At 45.0% G+C, this 18,519-nt stretch overlaps 2 protein-coding genes across 5 annotated transcripts in view; one reads left to right on the forward strand and one right to left on the reverse strand.

Moving 5' to 3' along the window:
• Positions 1–3,891: 3,891 nt before the first annotated feature.
• On the reverse strand, positions 3,892–17,123 carry LOC309336839 (uncharacterized protein). 2 transcript variants are annotated; one of them, XM_081853239.1, is made up of 6 exons: positions 16,987–17,123; positions 9,861–10,346; positions 9,591–9,672; positions 8,646–8,728; positions 7,198–7,324; positions 3,892–5,854 (listed from the first exon to the last, which is right to left on the reverse strand). In XM_081853239.1, the coding sequence occupies exons 2-6, from the start codon at positions 10,254–10,256 to the stop codon at positions 4,920–4,922; spliced, it is 1,623 nt and encodes a 540-aa protein (XP_081709365.1). In that variant the 5' UTR covers positions 10,257–10,346; positions 16,987–17,123; the 3' UTR covers positions 3,892–4,919. The 2 variants fall into 2 exon arrangements, with proteins under 2 accessions (XP_081709365.1, XP_081709364.1); XM_081853238.1 differs by lacking the exon at positions 16,987–17,123 and adding an exon at positions 14,234–14,311.
• A 366-nt stretch (positions 17,124–17,489) lies between these two features.
• LOC309336575 (uncharacterized protein) overlaps positions 17,490–18,519 on the forward strand; it is a 19,200-nt gene continuing 18,170 nt past the window's right edge. For 2 of the 3 annotated variants that reach the window (XM_081852545.1, XM_081852547.1), the window contains exon 1: positions 17,496–17,557. The gene's annotated coding sequence lies outside the window, so the exon portion shown is untranslated. Of the gene's footprint in view, positions 17,558–18,519 lie in introns of all 3 variants that reach the window. The other variant, XM_081852546.1, reaches the window with a different exon arrangement.

Raw genomic sequence — 18,519 nt, forward strand, 5'->3', positions numbered from 1 at the left:
GTTTTCCCCCCTTCCCCCCCTTTTCCTAAGCCGCTTATCAGCTGATCCGCTGATAAGCCGCTTAACAGCTGATCCACTAAAAGCCGCTAAACCGCTAATAGCGCTAATAGTACGTTTCCGAGCACAATTCAAAGTGCTGGTGTTGACCTTTAAAGCCCTAAACGGCCTTGGCCCAGTATACCTGAAGGAGCGTCTCCACCCCCATCGTTCTGCCCGGACGCTGAGGTCCAGCACCGAGGGCCTTCTGGCGGTTCCCTCATTGCGAGAAGCAAAGCTACAGGGAACCAGGCAGAGGGCCTTCTCGGTAGTGGCACCCGCCTTGTGGAACGCCCTCCCATCAGATGTCAAAGCGATAAATAACTACCTGACATTCAGAAGACATCTTAAGGCAGCCCTGTTCAGGGAAGTTTTTAATCTGTGATATTTTAGTGTATTTCTGGTTTTTATGGAAGCCGCCCAGAGTGGCTGGGGAAACCCAGCCAGATGGGCGGGGTACAAATAATAAATTATTATTATTATTATTATTATTATCCGCTAAGCTGTCAATGGGCTTGCTTCGCAAGACGAAAAAACCGCTATACGAAGAGCCTCACGGAACGGATTAATTTCGTCTTGCGAGGCACCACTGTAAATAGGTACCGCTTTATAGCAGGAAGGTATACGGCGTTTCCGTGTGCTGCTCTGGTGCCGGTTCGCCAGAGCAGCTTCGTCACGCTGGCCACGTGACCCGGAAGTGTCTCCGGACAGCGCTGGATCCCGGCCTCTAGAGTGAGATGAGCGCACAACCCTAGAGTCTGTCAAGACTGGCCCGTACGGGCAGGGGTACCTTTACCTTTACCTTTATTCTTTGTATGGAATTGTAGATTTCCACAGAAGTAGCTCATGTTCAACGAAACAAGAAGACCCAGTGGATCAGTTCATTCTCTAATCAGTTTATGCATAAGGTCCATATATGTGAAAGTGTCTATTCCACCTGTCGGTTCATAGAGTCCAACAATCCAACGAAAGGTTGTTGCAGTTCCACAGAATTCTTTCACAGAATCAATAAGACAAGGATTTCTGGAATATTAGCCTTGTTTCGCCATCCTAGGCTTCACCAGTAGTACAAACTCATATATGATATTACAGGACAGTGGATCTTATAGCATAGTAGGTTGTACTACTGATGAAGCCTAGGATGGTGAAAAAATGCTCATATTCCTCTGTGAAAGGAATAAACTGATTAGAGAATGAACTGATCCACTGGGTCTTCTACTTGTTTTGTAGAATAGCTACATAGCTAATTGCTATGAGCTACTTCTGTTGAAATCTACAATTCAATACAATGAATAGTATATATTATTTTTTCAAATGTGCAGCTGGTTACGTCTTGTGTGTTTATTGAATGTTTCACGTAACCAGAGGTTTGTTGTAGTGGAGCACACAGGGCTGCCCCCATCAAAGCAGGTGAAAGGGTGCCGTGTGGTTTCCCATTTCCAAATTAGGAGTTGAGTTGGGTGTTTTGCACAGCCAAGTACATTTAAATCACGTTTTTACACACACACTCCCTGCATGAGAATCCCAGGAACTGCAGTTTGCAAAGGGTGCTGGAAACTGTAGGTGGTCTATAAAGGGTAAACTGCAGCTCTCGGTATTTGAGGGAGGCAGGTCTTTAAATTTTTGATTTCTTGGCAAAACAGACTATTTCAGCACAGGAACTGTGACCTAATTAGAAGGCTCCTAATTGGAAGAAGACAGCAGCAGCCACGTTACCACACTCTTTGAATTATTGCTTCATGAAGATCTAGGATATTTTATTTTTATTTCATGCAATGGTTTTGAGGAATATGCTCACCATCAGCAATGGGAAAAGTTAAACCTGACATTCCACAACTGCATTGTGTATGCACGAATAGACACTGTCAGGAACATAAGCATGGGGATACACATAACTGAGGATAGCATTTCATGCATCTGATGAAGGGGTTTGTAGCCCACGAGAGTTTCTGTCTGAATCAATTTCTTACTGTTTTAAGTTGCCACAGGACTGCTTTTAAGCCTCATGGATTTCAGTGGGGCTAAAGCATGTATAAACAATATCATTCAAACCCATGGTAACAGTGGCTAGGTTCCCATCAGCCCAACACTCCCAATGAACACTAGATATTAAGCAAAACAGAAATAAATGCAGAAAAAGAGGGCAAGTTAAGTTTTTGGACAAGGGGCCTGGTCAAACTCTGTACAGTGGTACCTTGGTTCTCAAACACCTTGCTGCTCAAACAACTTGGAACCCAAACATTGCAAACCCGTAAGTGTTCCGGTTTGCAAACTTTTTTTCGGAACTCGAATGTGCTCTGTTTTGAGTGCCACACTTCCATTTGGAGTGTTATGCTTCCAATTTGGGTGCCATACTTCCGATTTGAGTGTTACGCTGAGGTCAGCCTGTTCTTGCTATCGATTTTGCATTTTTGTTTTTGTGGCTCTTTTTTGTGTGTGACTGTGTGGAACCCAGTTCAGCTACTGATTAAGTGATTGTGTGACTGCAGTACATTGTTTATTGCTTTCATTTTATGGATCAATAGTCTTGTTAAGATAGTAAAATTCATGTTAAATTGCTGTTTTAGGGGTTGTTTTTAAAAGTCTGGAATGGATTAATCCATTTTGCATTACTTTCTATGGGAAAGCACCCCTTGGTTTTGGAACGTTTTGGTTTTGGAACGGACTTCCAGAATGGATTAAGTTTGAGAACCAAGGTACCACTGTACTGCTAATTGCTATCAGTTCTTGCTTTATTTCTTCTTGGGAGACAGGAAGTCTGGTCTTTAAATTAATCTCAAAAACCATAGTAAGGGCCAAAGCCAGCATGCTTCAATGCTTATGCCAACTCCCAAATCCAGCTGTGATCCAAGTAATAGGTTGCACTGAGCTGCTATGCTTACAGCAGGCAACAGGCACACAGAGCCAAAGAAAGCAGTATTCTTAGAAACAAAACAGGTTTCTAAGCCTTTCCCCTATATACACATTGGAGTGGGTGGGTTTTATTTATTTATATTTAACAAAACTTTATATGCCCCCGGTCGGTAACAAAACCTCTTAGGCAGAAGAGGCGGTTTGACCAGAAGTGTCAAAGTTATCAATTAAAAAAACATTGAAAACAATAAAAAACTTTTAAATTAAACAGCAAAGTTCAAACCGTAAAAATGTTAACATTAACAATATAAGATTGAAACACATCAACATCCATGCATCTGGAAAGGTTTGCCTGAACAAACATACGTTAAGCCGGCGCCGAAAAGAGTACAGCAGAACTGCCTGCCGGACATCAATAGGCAGAGAGGAATTTCAGCTAAGAAGTGATCCTATCACAAGGAACTCCAACTTGCTCTGAGAACAGGGATCATCAGGAATCTCTGGAGACTTCATTCTCTCCTGAGGATCCTTGGGAGCGGGGGGGGGGGCACATGAGGGCATCACACCCTAGTATACCATAACACTATTTGTAAACAAAACGTATTTACAATGTCAACGTACTTTACAGTACATTTTATGTTACAATAGATACATTTGCATTCAATACAGAGGTGCCTCGCAAGACGAAATTAATCCGTTCCGTGAGGCTCTTCGTCTTGTGGTTTTTTCGTCTTGCGAAGCAAGCCCATTGACAGCTTAGCGGATTAGCGCTATTAGCGGTTTAGCGGCTTTTAGCGATCAGCTGTTAAGCGGCATATCAGCGGATCAGCTGATAAGCCGCTTAGCGGCTTAGGAAAAGGGGGAAAAAAGGGGGAAAAACCAGCAGGAACTCTCAAGACATTTCGTCTTGCGAAGCAAGCCCATAGGGAAATTCGTTTTGCGAAGTGCCTCCAAAATGGAAAACCCTTTCGTCTAGCGGGTTTTCTGTCTTGCGAGGCATTCGTCTTGCGGGGCACCACTGTAATAGCTAAGGGGAAAGGTCCGAAAGGTGACAGATTGGTAGGCAGGTTATACATCTTGAGGAAGAAGAACAAGTCTTCTTGGTCATGTGAAACTCGACAATCTGTGGGGTGAAGGCCTCAGGTGAAGAGGGTCGCAAGGCCTTGACTGGAGACACGGCCACCCAGCATGGTTTCAAAAATATGCCGACTGCTATAACTGACTGAATCTCAGTTAACACCAGGAAGGAGGTAAAACAGTGTCAGCTGCTCAAAATATGCGAGACGCTGACAAAAGTGCCCCACTGGCGAAGATCTGGTGCTTTGTGCATGTAGCATGGAATAAGGTGGAAGACGCTGGCACTGGGTTGAGCCATGTTATTCAGAATCTTGGTTCAATCTAAGCCTTCTTCCATGTATCATACAGGTGCAGATGATAATTGGAGTTGCTGAAGGAAATAAACATTGCTTGCTGTTGCACCCAACCACCTCTGAGGTATGATGAACAGAGAACTCTTTCTTCCTTTCCTTTACCTTCTCACAGAGGAAAACCTCAAACTTGTGGCTTTTCTGGCAGATGTCCTGTGTGTTCAGCAGACATGAGGAGGAGCCACAATCTGATGCCACCACCATCCTAGACATGCTGAGATGATGATGGCGATCAGGAGCACCATAAATTCGCAACTTGGAGGCTCTTGAAGTACATGAATTGCTGGGCCAAAGAAAACCCCTGCGTTGATGGCTACCTCATCAGTGTTGCCGAATCTCTCTTTATCCTCTCTCCAGACATGAAGAAGGTATTCAACCCCTTGGCCAATGACATGTACCTCACAGAGCTGTTGTTAGCCACTCTGAGTCCGGCTTTGGCTGGGGAGGGCGGGCTATAAATAAATTATTATTATTATTATTATTATTATTTGAAATGAAGTAATACTGGGCACTGAAAATGCAGTTCATGGTTTTGAGAAACAGCAGCAACTTTTTCGCTCCATTGGCAAATGATGAGATCCTACTGCAGTCCTCACCCGTGTACTAAATAAAATCTCCTAAAAATAAATTTGTATACAGCCATTGATATGGTTTCTCCCCACTGTGAGTTCTTTGATGGGAAGTGAGATTGGAGCTCTGGCTGAAGCTTTTTCCGCATTCCATGCACTGATATGGCTTCTCGCCAGTATGGATTCTTTGGTGGGAAGTGAGACTTTCCTTCCGACTGAAACTTTTCCCACACTCTTGACACTGAAATGGTTTCTCCCCACGGTGAATACTTTGATGACTATGGAAGTTTGTGCTTGTATTAAAGCATTTCCCACATTCCAAGCATTGATACGGCTTCTCCCCACTATGAATTCTCTGATGTCGACGGAAGTTTGTGCTTGTATTAAAGCTCTTCCCACATTCCAAGCACTGATATGGTTTCTCCCCTGTATGAATTCTTTGGTGGGAAGTGAGACTTTCCTTCCAGCTGAAGCTTTTTCCACATTCTAAGCACTGATACGGTTTCTTCCCACTATGAACTCTTTGGTGGGAAGTGAGACTTCTCTTGGAATTAAAGCTATTTCCACATTCCAGGCATTTAAATGGTTCCTCCCCTCTGTGAATCCTTTCATGTAAAGTAAGATTTGAGTTTCGAGTGAAGCTCTTTCCACATTCCAAGCAGTAATATGGCTTCTCCTTGGTGTGGATTCTTTGATGGGATGTGAGGTGCGAGTTCCGACTGAAGCTCTTTCCGCATTCCAAGCACTGATAGGGTTTCTCTCCAGTATGGATTCTTTGATGGGAAGTGAGATTTGAGCTCTGACTGAAGCTCTTTCCACATTCTGAGCACTGATATAATTTCTTCCCAGTGGGATTTATTTGATGGGAAGTGGAATGGAACCTCTGACTGAAGCCATCTCTACACTCCAAACGTTCATAAGGGATTTTGTTGTTGTCTCCCTTGTTCTTAATTTCCGATTTATCACCACCTGTAAATAAAGAGAGAAAAGGATCAGAGCATCAGGAAGAAATAGGCCCCCAAATTATTGAACAATGCTAATTAACATTTGTGATAGAAGAAGAACAGAAGGGAGTTCGATGTGAGGTCTTACTACAGGGTTCACTGCCTTTGTTGAATCACAACATATTTATGGGAACCTGAGATTCAAGAAACCTGGGATGGATTTTGTTTGGCTCAGTCATGGTATCCACTCCATCTCCAATGTCAGTAGTCTCTTTGGCCAACCAGAAACTGACAGAAGCAAAAATAAAAAACAACAAACCTGACAGAATCTACTTCCAGCTCCCCTAACAACTCTGAAGATTACATTTAAAAAGGCCTGAGCAGCTCAGACCAGTCTGGTCATTGTTCAAAATGGCCAAACTGGAGAAAGATTATTCACAGTCAAAACAACAGATACTGTCCATTCAAGGGTATCTGTTGGGGTGTAAGAACACGAGATCATAGAATCATAGAATTATAGAATCATAGAGTTGGAAGAGACCACAAGGGCCATCGAGTCCAACCCCCTGCCAAGCAGGAAGCACCATCAGAGCACTCCTGACATATGGTTGTCAAGCCTCTGCTTAAAGACCTCCAAAGAAGGAGACTCCACCACACTCCTTGGCAGCAAATTCCACTGTCAAACAGCTCTTACTGTCAGGAAGTTCTTCCTAATGTTTAGGTGGAATCTTCTTTCTTGTAGTTTGGAACCATTGCTCCGTGTCCGCTTCTCTGGAGCAGCAGAAAACAACCTTTCTCCCTCCTCTATGTGACATCCTTTTATATATTTGAACATGGCTATCATATCACCCCTTAACCTCCTCTTCTCCAGGCTAAACATCCCCAGCTCCCTTAGCCGTTCTTCATAAGGCATCGTTTCCAGGCCTTTGACCATTTTGGTTGCCCTCCTCTGGACACGTTCCAGTTTGTCAGTGTCCTTCTTGAACTGTGGTGCCCAGAACTGGACACAGTACTCCAGGTGAGGTCTGACCAGAGCAGAATACAGTGGCACTATTACTTCCCTTGATCTAGATGCTATACTCCTATTGATGCATTGGCTGCTATACTCCAGAATTGCATTGGCTTTTTTAGCTGCCACGTCACACTGTTGGCTCATGTCAAGTTTGTGGTCAACCCCAAGACTCCTAGATCCTTTTCACATGTACTGCTCTCAAGCCAGGTGTCACCCATCTTGTATTTGTGCCTCTCATTTTTTTTGAGAGGCACAAATACAAGATGTTCAGTTGAGCTACATCAAAATATTGGAGGATCATCACAGACAGGTACTGAATTTCAAAAAAGAGATTATTATCCAACAGGGAGCCTTACTCAGAAAAGCCATAATCCCACAGTTCTCCTCCATGACTTCATTATGCAGAGCTCTCTGGTCGGCATCCAGCAACGCCCACTCCTCATCTGTGAAATAAACTGCTACCTCTTCAAAGCAAACTGGACCCTAAAGAAAAAGAAAAATGTCCTCCTCTTAGACAGTATAAATATTATTTACACATCACTGTGTTGTTTTCTGCCTGTTAACTGTTTGTTGTTGACAGAATATGCACAGCTTGCAGACTTAACATATAGCATAAGAGAACAAGAAGCACATACGTTTGGAGAAGATTGGAAAAGATTTATTGAATATATGGAAAATAATTGTTTACAGCTGAAAACTCCGGCAGCATTAAGATAAATTCAACAGTGTAATTAAGCTTTGATGGATGCAATAGTGGAATACCGAATGGTATAGTTTTTGTAAAATATGCAGGGATTTATGATATGTGCTATGAACCATGGAAAGACTACAAGGGAAGTCATTGATATCTTAAAGGTAAAGGGCCACAGACAGTTAAGTCCAGTAACAAATCTGTGGCTCATCTTGCTTTACTGGCCGAGGGAGCTGACGTTTGTCCACAGAAAATTTTTCCAGGTCATGTGGCCAGCATGACTAAGCTGCTTCTGGTGAAACCGGAGCAGTGCACGGAAATGCCGTTTACCTTCCTGCCGGAGTGGTACCTATTTATCTACTTGCTCTTTGACGTGCTTAAGGATGTATAAATGAGTATTTAAAATTGCAAAACAGAATTTTTTATTAAAACAACAAACTATATATATATATATATATATATATATATATATATATATATAGTTTGTTGTTTTAATGGAATTGTTTTGCTGCATTTGTTTTAATTATGCGTGCTTATTTTAATGTTTTAATGAGATTTTTTTGTTGTGCATTTTAATGGTGGGCATTAATCATTGTATAAACGGGTGGAACTCAACAGTCTGCTCTCTAAATCATTCTGTCTGCGTGGGCATTCAAGTTTGCAAGATGGAAGGATCCCCTCTCCACTCTCTCCAAATGCCGTCGTTTTTTTGGGGGGGGTGTGTGCCCGAAAGCCAACTTCAAGGGGCATAAGGGGGGGGGGGACGGAAGGAAATGGCGAAAGTTCTATGGTGCAACTGATGGGGTGGTTAGGTGAATCCTGCCCACTGTTTGCTGTGGTTTGCAAACTACTTAGAAGCCTATTTTAGCATTAAACGATGAATATATAAATAAAACTCCAAGTCCTGATAAATGATACTAATGATATTCAGAGGGCTAGTTAAGGTGAGGCGGCTTTTATTCTCAGCACATAAACCTTATTGAATAGCTTTTCCAGCTTTTGTTAAGGGCAGCTTTGACAAAGGAAAGAGGAGGGGAGAAATTCGTTCCAGCCCAGAGGCACCCAACTGCCCCTCTCTTCAACCGCTTTCCCCACAATGCTCCTTCCTCTTACCTGATTTGGTTCCTCAGCCGCTGCTTCCTCTCGGCCACCATGAAATGATGGATGAAGAGGTCCTGCTGGCATCATTTTGTCACCTGCGAGAGACAAAGGTAATTTGGGAAGCCGTTCTCTCAGAGGTTAAGCAATTCAAAGTGTTGGTGCTGACCTTTAAAGCCCTAAACGGCCTCGGCCCAGTATACCTGAAGGAGCGTCTCTACCTCCATCGTTCTGCCCCGACACTGAGGTCCAGCGCCGAGGGCCTTCTGGTGGCTCCCTCGCTGTGAGAAGCCAAGTTACAGGGAACCAGGCAGAGGGCCTTCTCGGTAGTGGCACCTGCCCTGTGGAATGCCCTCCCACCAGATGTCAAAGAAAAAAATAACTACCAAACTTTTAGAAGACATCTGAAGGCAGCCCTGTTTAGGGAAGCTTTTAATGTTTAATAGGTTATTGTATTTTAGTGTTTTGTTGGAAGCCGCCCAGAGAGGCTGGAAACCCAGCCAGATGGGCGGGGTAAAAATAAATTATTATTATTATTATTATTATTATTATTATTATTATTACTAATTACAGGTGGGCCTTCGAAACAATCTCACCTGCTGAGTGCATGTTTACACCCATTTCATACTTTAGTTGTGTCAAAATACCTCTCTCCTCCCTTGGGCTTTTGGACCTAAGTGTAAAAGACCATAGCTGTCAACACAAAACAAATTCCTTCCAGTAGCACCTTAAAGACCAACTAAGTCAGTTCTTGGTATGAGCTTTCGTGTGCATGCACACTTCTTCAGATACACACATAGCTGTCAACGTTTACCTTTTTTTTAAGGGAAATTCCCTTATACTGATAGGATTCCTTGCAAGAAAAGGGAAAAGTTTACAGCTATGAAAAGGACTCACAGATCTGTTTCAAAATCAACAGGATGTGACCGAACAGAGAGAGAAAAAAGAATTAATCCTTACCCAGTGGCCTTTCTCTGGTTTGCAACTGAGTCTTCTTCACCTCAGAGTAGCCAGTGCCCATTTCTGCAAACAGATCCTTTTTCTGTAAGAGCAACAGGGATTCAAAACAGAGAATGGGGAGAAGAATTAGAAAAACAATGGCAGAGGCAAAAACTTTAAAGGTATCGGGATGCTTTTCAAAAACAGGATGGGCAATTAGTAGAGAATTTTGGGAGATTCTCCCTCATGTTCTGAGCCCCTTGGGATTATCCAGAGGAAAGTCTCTCTCACCTGCTGCTCAGCCTGACTCAGGAGGAAACCTTCGGCCAGAGCCACCGCCTGGGAACTGGTCTCCGCTCCGCATTCCCTCACCCAGCTCTCCATCTCTGGTGGAAGGATAGCCAAGAACTGCTCCAAGATCACCAGGTCCAGCATCTGAGCTTTCGTATGCCTTTCTGGCTTCAGCCACTGGCGGTAAAGGTGGTAGAGTCGGCTGCAAACGTCTCGGGGTCCCTCGGCCTCCTGGTAGCAGAACTGCCTGAACTGCTGGCTCTGGACATTTGAGATGGGGGTGTCCTCCTCACCTAGGATCTTCTGCACAGAGTTTTCCCAGAATCCCCCACTGTTCCCAGTTTGGATGGCATTGCCCTTTCCTGCTTCAGGGCCAGCCGAGTCTTGTTCATCCATATGGGCGCTCAGGAAGCCTCCAAAGGATCTGAAGAAATCCCTTTGTCTTATGCCAAGTTCTGTCTGTCCTAATTTGAGCTGCTACCAAACCTACAGAGCAAATACATAATTCTGTTGTAAAACTTAAAACACTATCAGGAGAAGCAAAATGTTCCCTGAGCAAGCATAGATGCACCTTGCTAGGAACCAGGGCTAGACTGTACCAGCCCAGACTCTGTGATTGTAAGTTGTTTCAAACTGGAAGCTGCCCAGTGTGGATGGGGCAACCCAGTCAGATGGATGCCATAATAATAATGACAACAACAACAACAACAACAACAACAAACAAACAAGGGCTCAGGTCCACAATACCTCAAGGACCACCTCTTTCCATATAAACCTACCTTCTGAGGCCCTCCTTCCTGTGCCGCCTCCTCTAGAGGTCTGGAGGGCGGCAATGTAAGAACGGGGCCTTCTCTGCAGTGGCTCCTCGTCTGTGGAATGCTCTCCCCAGGGAAGTTCACCTGGCGCCTTCATTATACACCTTTAGGCACCAGGCAAAAGCGTTCCTTTTCAACCAGGCCTTTGGTTGACACTATTTACACCCTATGCCCTTTTAAAATGTTTTGTTTTGGGGGTGGCTATTACGTTGTTGTTTTTATTTTTATTTGGTATTTTGTGGTTTTATATCTTGAGTTTATTTTGTGAACCGCCCTGAGACCCCCAGGTATAGGGCGGTATATAAACTCAATAAGTAGTAGTAGTAGTAATAATAATAATAATAATTAGTAGTAGTAGTGTTTTCATATTGTAACTTGCCCATGGAACTTAGGGTGATGGGTGGTTTAATAATAATAATGATGAGGTCAAGGAAGTAAGCGAATGAAAGCAAGTGATGTAAAGGTTTGACTTGTTTTTTTTCTGTTCTTGGATGATATTTGTTTTTTATGTATTGTTCTTTCTTTTTCTTTTTTGATTGTTCTGTTTTGACTTATATTTTTTCTTTTTTTTCTGTAACCTTTTAAAAAAAATCCTAATAAAAATTTATTCAAAAAAAGAAAAAAAAGAAAAAACAAAACAAAATAATAATAATAATGATGATGATGATGTTACATCATTTAACCCGCCCCCCCCCCCAGCCATATATGCTTGAGGGTACTCCTGGAGTCAACATGGCCACCTGAAGCTCAGGTGCCCTATTTAAGGTGCTCACTTAGGCCCCAAATATCTGAAGAACCACCTCCTTCCCACAGACCACTTTGGGTGTTCAGGTTGGCAGAGGGGCCCCTCTTTGTAGTTTCACCACCCTCAAGAGTTTGAGGTGGTTGTGGTACAAGAGAGGGCATCCTTCCGGCGGATCCTAGGTTAGGGAATTCCTTCCCCAGAGGGGCACGCCTGGCACCTTCTTCTCTGACACCTGGATCCATGTGTTTTCTGGATCCACCCTATTCCCGTGACTCTAGTTTGTTCCAACTCTTTTAAATATTGAATTCTAAACCCGCCCTGGGTAATAAATGTTGTAATAATAGCAACAGCAATAGTCATGGGCGTAGTCAGGATTTAAATGTTGGAGGGGGCAAGAAACCCACCTGCCATCATTCTCTGTCTGGCTCTGCCTAGCAGAATCGGAATGAAATGTCTTGACAACAGTTGTTTTGAATTACTTTCTGTTGACTCCAAGCGCTCAGAAAAATCGGTCAAAAGCTTTCTGCTTTTAGTTAAGTGTTTTTATTTATTTAATTGATCGGGAGGGGCAGCTGCCCCCCCCCGGCCTAAGCCCATGGCAATAATAACAACCTCAACAACAATAACCTAAAGCCTCAAACGTGGGGGGAAATGCCTCAATAATGCACATATAGAGCCTCAAGAAAGAAGATGAAGAGTTTGGATTTGATATCCCGCTTTATCACTACCCGAAGGAGTCTCAAAGTGGCTAACATTCTCCTTTCCCTTCCTCCCCCACAACAAACACTCTGTGGGGTGAGTGGGGCTGAGAGACTTCAGAGAAGTGGGACTGGCCCAAGGTCACCCAGCCGCTGCATGTGGAGGAGCGGAGACTCGAACCCGGTTCCCCAGATTATGAGTCCACCGCTCTTAACCACTACACCACACTGGATCAGAAAGTGGGGTGGGAGAGCCTGTTGGAATCTGCAGGCTTACCCCCAACCTTTGAGGCTTTTGCATAACTAAGCACACACACTTTACAGCAGGGGGGGGGGAAACCCCCTCAGGAAAACAAATATACAGGCCTCGTCTGTACTATATATTTTATAGAGCCAGGGCGCCCTACAAAGGATCCTGCGAACCATACTTTAAGGATGCAGAGGGTTGCTAGGAGACACCCACCCTGACCCACACATGCATTCCAGTTACACGGCTGCCATCCCTAGAGTGCTTTAACATTCAATCCTTCTTGCCAGGGAACCCTGGGAATTGGTGGGGTTAAAATAAAATAAATTAGGAATAAAGGTAAAGGTAAAGGTAAAGGGACCCCTGAGCATTAGGTCCAGTCGTGGCCGACTCTGGGGTTGCGACACTTATCTCGCTTTATTGGCCGAGGGAGCCGGCAAACAGCTTCTGGGTCATGTGGCCAGCAGGACTAAGCCGCTTCTGGCGAACCAGAGCAGCGCACGGAAACGCTGTTTACCTTCCCGCTGGAGTGGTACCTATTTATCTACTTGCACTTTGACGTGCTAGGTTGGCAGGAGCTGGGACCGAGCAACGGGAGCTCACCCCATTGCGGGGATTCAAACCGCGAACTTCTGATCGGCAAGTCCTAGGCTCTGTGGTTTAACCCACAGCGCCACCCGCGTCCCACTAAATAGGGCACCCCTATTTTCACAGGAGAAATGTTGGAGGCTATTATTATTTTCTCCACCCAGCAACTGCCGGTCAGAAGCACGGTTGCTGCCCATTCTGCAGCCGTGAGTTCCACAGTTCTGACGATGCATCGCAGCAGGAGAAAAGCGCTTTCTTTCCTCTGCCCTCAATTTCCCACGGGCCTTTATTTCTTTTCATCTCTATAGGTCAGGTATTCATTTAAAAAAAATTTTTTTTTAGAAAGTGTATTCCATGCCCAAACGTTTCCGCCCAGCTACCACCTCTTGTTACCTATGTGACTTATTCCCAAATGTGGTTTCTTTGCATTCCATCCCCCCTCCCCCGCCTTAAAGACCCACCCCCTCCCCAAAGTGGCAAAGGGAGACTAGAGCTGCAGACCTATTGCAAACTCGCCCCCTCCCTGGCATTGCAGAGAGGGAGTGGGGGGGGGGGGACTTCATAGAATCATAGAATCCTAGAGTTGGAAGAGACCACCAGGGCCATCGAGTCCAACCCCCTGCCAAGCAGGAAACACCATCAGAGCACTCCTGACATATGGTTGTCAAGCCTCTGCTTAAAGACCTCCAAAGAAGGAGACTCCACCACACTCCTGGGCAGCAAATTCCACTGTCAAACAGCTCTTACTGTCAGGAAGTTCTTCCTAATGTTTAGGTGGAATCTTCTTTCTTGTAGTTTGGATCCATTGCTCCGTGTCCGCTTCTCTGGAGCAGCAGAAAACAACCTTTCTCCCTCCTCTATGTGACATCCTTTTCTATATTTGAACATGGCTATCATATTTCCCCTTAACCTCCTCTTCTCCAGGCTAAACATGCCCAGCTCCCTTAGCCGTTCCTCATAAGGCATCGTTTCCAGGCCTTTGACCATTTTGGTTGCCCTCCTCTGGACACGTTCCAGTTTGTCAGTGTCCTTCTTGAACTGGGGTGCCCAGAACTGGACACAGTACTCCAGGTGAGGTCTGACCAGAGCAGAATACAGTGGCACTATTCCTTCCCTTGATCTAGATGCCATACTTCTGCTCCCTGATTTGGGGGGTGGTGGCTGCCCCCCCAAGCATTAGCTGAACACCTCCCCATGCATGCTCCCCCTGCAGCCCTGGGACACCCCCTTTCTCCCCAATGCATGCTATGGAAGAAAGGAAAAAAGACTCACCAGATCACTAGACATAAAAGCCACCGCCAGCTCCCTTTGCAGGAAGGGAATTCAGAGGGAGGTGCTTTTGCTCTGGAGGACTTGGCCCCCCCACTTTATTTCCCCGTCCCCTCTAGGAATCCAGCTCACTTCTTTTTAACCCTTGGCAAGCCGAGCGCACCAAGCTCGCGCCTCTCTCTCTCCCTCTCTGCGCCAGGAGCGAAGGAGGCGCACTGCAGATGCCTTCATTTTTTGGGGACCCCCTTGACTGGGTTTCTGAGCTGTCACCTCCCTTGGCCAGAAACAGATTGCAGTGAAGTAGGCTCTGCAAGGACGTAGGAAGCCCCATCGTAGAATCATTGACTTGTAAAGGCGAAAGGGAACCCCAAGGGTCATCCAGCCCAACCCCGTGCAAAGCAGGTGTAATAAACAAAAATCTGCCCTTATTCCCGTATGGGGGACACAAGAGCCCATATATATATATATATATATATATATATATATATATATAAGATATTTATTAAATTTTCACACAAAAAAGTTACAAGACAGTCAACAAAAGCAAAAAAGCACAAGAAAAAATACAAAGACACAAAAATACAAAAATACAAAAACACAAACGATTTTTTCTAGTTTCTCCTCTTTAGTTAACTTATTTTCCTGACTTCCTCGCGCCTCCCTTTTTTGTATTCCACTTAGAAATTGGTTCAGCAAATTCATATTATTCTTCCTCACATATTTTAGCTTCAAGCTTTCATCTAATATCAACCCATTTTTACCTTAATACTAGAACCCCTTCATTTCATTTCAATGTCATCAACATTCAAAAATTTTACAATGTTTCTGTAAATAGATTTTAAATTGCCTCCAATCTTCTTCCACCAACTCTTCTCCCTGGTCTCGGATTCTGCCAGTCATTTCCGCCAATTCCATGTAGTCCACAAGAGCCCTTATAGAGTCTTTTGTAGGTTCTCCATCGGTAGGAGAAGGAGGAGGCCAACCAGAGGAGGACCCAGAACCAAGGTGTAACTGCCCTTATATAGACATTTTAAATTCCCTGCCCTGGAGCTCCAGACCACCCCTCCATACATCATACATACATCACAGAAGGGGTGTATAACACAAGACCACCCCCCGCAAACATCATACCTACATCACAGAAGAGGCGGTCTACAACAGAAATTTGAATGTTGCTGTTTTTCCTGTCTGCCAGGTTATCTGATAATGCCTTATCTGATTGCCTTTCCTGGTAGTCTGTCCATTCCTTTGAGATGGTGGACTTCCCAATTCCCGAGACAATGGGAAGGTTCCCTCACCCCCTCCCTCCTTGCAGAGAAAACATTTGGTCAATTTTGAGAGTCAAAATGGTGTCAGGGCAGTCTTCCTGCGCTGCTCCAGACATGTGGTCCACATCTCTATATACGTGCTTGGTTGGTACATTTATGAACACTTATTACCGTATATATATAAGACCTTAAATTCTTTATTTCACAGGACTCTCAACTCAAAGCATCCATGGCAGATGGCCAACCAACCTCTGCTTAAAAACCTCCAAGGAGAGTCCGCCACTTCCCGATGAAGCCCATTCCACTGTCAAACAGCTCTTACACAGTCCTTATGTTTAGTCGGAATCTGCTTTTTTTTGTGTCATTTGGATCTATTATTTTTAGCCCAGGCCTCTGGACCAGCAGAATACAAGCCACGCGACAGCCCATTAGCTATTAGAAGATGGCTCTTATATTTCCCATTCAGTCAGATCTCAGCCGAATGGTGAGCAAGGCTCCTGCTTTTTCTGCGACTGAAGATGGGGGGTGGTACACCCGTCCCATTAAATAGTTTTAATTGCGTTTTACCGTATTTTTCTCTCTATAAGACGCACCAGACCACAAGAAGCACCTAGTTTTTGGAGGAGGAAAACAAGAAAAAAAAATATTCTCAATCTCAGAAGCCCAAACAGCAAGAGGGATCACTGCGCAGTGAAAGCAGCAATCCTTCTTGCTGTTCTGGCTTCTGGGATAGCTGCGCAGCCTGCATTCGCTCCATAAGATGCACACACATTTCCCCTTACTTTTTAGGAGGGAAAAAGTGAGTCTTATAGAGCAAAAAATACGGTACAGTAGTTCCTTCTTTTGCTCCTCGCATTCTATTGCATTACAGTTCAACTTCTGTAGGAATGTGGTTAAGATGCAATATGTAAGATACAAAAGAAACTATAGAAATACAATTAAAAGACCCCTCGTGAATGCTTTAGTTGAGAGTCCTGCATCGAAGGGGGTCCCTAGGATTAGACTTCTAAAGCCTCTGGAACTCTGGCTAAATTGACATACAAACTGCGAGACAAGGACAACTGTGACTTTAAAGAAGAATGGGAACTTTCCACAAAGTATTTAAAAATACAACAAAATGAATTGGACTCCTTGGCAGGTTTTGGATAAACATGCAAAAATTTATTGTTTGATAATATGGTAGATAGATTCCTATAGGGACTGAAATAACTTTATAATATGCAGAGAACAACATGTGCTGAGAAATCAGAGAGAGGAGCTGAAGGAAGTCTGGGGGGAGGGAGGGAGGGTTTGATGGGGAGTGGAAAAAAGGGGGGAAATGATGAATATGATATGTTTTGATATATTGTTATGTTGAAATTGTTTATATATATATGTACACACACACACACACACACACACACACGTTGTTGTTTAGTCGTTTAGTCGTGTCCGACTCTTCATGACCCCATGGACCAGAGCACGCCACACACACACATATAGCCTCTGGAACTCACCGCCAGATGATTCCTCCTCCTCCTCCTCCCAGGCACTGATGAAGCAACAAGCCTGGCTGGGGTCACCCCCACAATTTGGCAGTGGCCAGGAAACGGATTGCACAAATCACCTTTTTCCTCCACCTTCTTCTCTCCGATTTAACCTCTTTTTCCTTGCTCAGCACATGAAATAAATACCTGCAGCGGGATCTTCAGGAGAGGCGGACCTCGCAAAGGAGGCTCGTGCTGTTTTGCTCCTGCTTTTTGCAGCTGCCTGCTTTGCTCAGGTTATATTATGGGGGTGCGAGCGAAGGAACCCCAAAAGCCTTAGCCAGATCGAACGATTTGGAAACGGCGATGGCCCGGAGTCAACTTTGAGTGGCAAGACAGACAGACAGACAGACAGACAGACAGACAGACAGAAATAAATAAATAAATAAATAAATAAATCAGTCCACCTCAGGGTTAATGGGAGAGAGTCCGGATGCCTAGAAACGGCAGCTAGGCACCCACTTCCTGCCCCCCATCTCCCTCCTCCCCCCCATCTGCAGCCTTCGCGCCCCTTCCCCGCCCACCTCTCCAAGGGATCGGGGTGAGTGCAAAGTGCATTTGGGTGGGGAGGTGCAGTGGAAGTGGGGGGGAGGCGATGGAAGGAGGGGGAAATGGGGGCGGGGTGGTGGGGCCCCCCCTGTGCGTTAAAAGCAAATGCAACGGGCATTGGGGTGCAAGGGAACCCCGAGGGCTGGAGGAGAGACGATGCAAAGGGGTGAGCGATTCCTGGTGTTGCACTGGGAAGAAAGAGCGCCTGAGATTCCCCGCCCCATAGCATAGGATGGTGGGCCTTTTCTGGGTCTGGCATCAAGCGAGAGCCCACATTTTTGAGGCGTCACCCCGAGCAACCTCCTCATCTGTTGTCTCTTCTCCATCTCTATCTCTGACACCCAACTCTATCTGTTGATGGATGCAGTTACAGATAGGTAGCCGTGTTGGTCTGCCATAGTCAAAACAAAACAAATTCCTTCCAGTAGCACCTTAAAGACCAACTAAGTCAGTTCTTGGTATGAGCTTTCGTGTGCATGCACACTTCTTCAGATACGGATTATTGGTATCTGAAGAAGTGTGCATGCACACGAAAGCTCATACCAAGAACTGACTTAGTTGGTCTTTAAGGTGCTACTGGAAGGAATTTGTTTTGTTGATGGATGGCCATCCTGACTCGGCCCCAGACACACTGGCCAGATGTCTGGAAGCTGTGGCTGGATGGTTACGTGGGAGCTGGTTGAAGTTAAATCCTTCGAAGACAGGGGTCCTCTGGCTGGGACGGGGCGATATGGGATTGAGGGGGCAACTCCCATCTCTTGCGGGGGTGCAATTAGTGCCAGCACCGTCCGTTAAGAGTTTGGGTGTAATCTTCGATACCTCCCTCTCCATGGAGGCGCAGATTGCAGCTATAACAAAGGCGGCATTTTTCCATCTCCGCCAAGCTAAGCAGTTGGCTCCTTACCTCTCTCGCCCTGACCTAGCCACTGTGATCCACGCGACGGTCACCTCCAG

Source organism: Podarcis erhardii (genome assembly GCF_964252035.2).
Source record: "Podarcis erhardii genome assembly, chromosome: 2".
NCBI classification, from domain to species: Eukaryota; Metazoa; Chordata; class Lepidosauria; order Squamata; family Lacertidae; genus Podarcis; species Podarcis erhardii.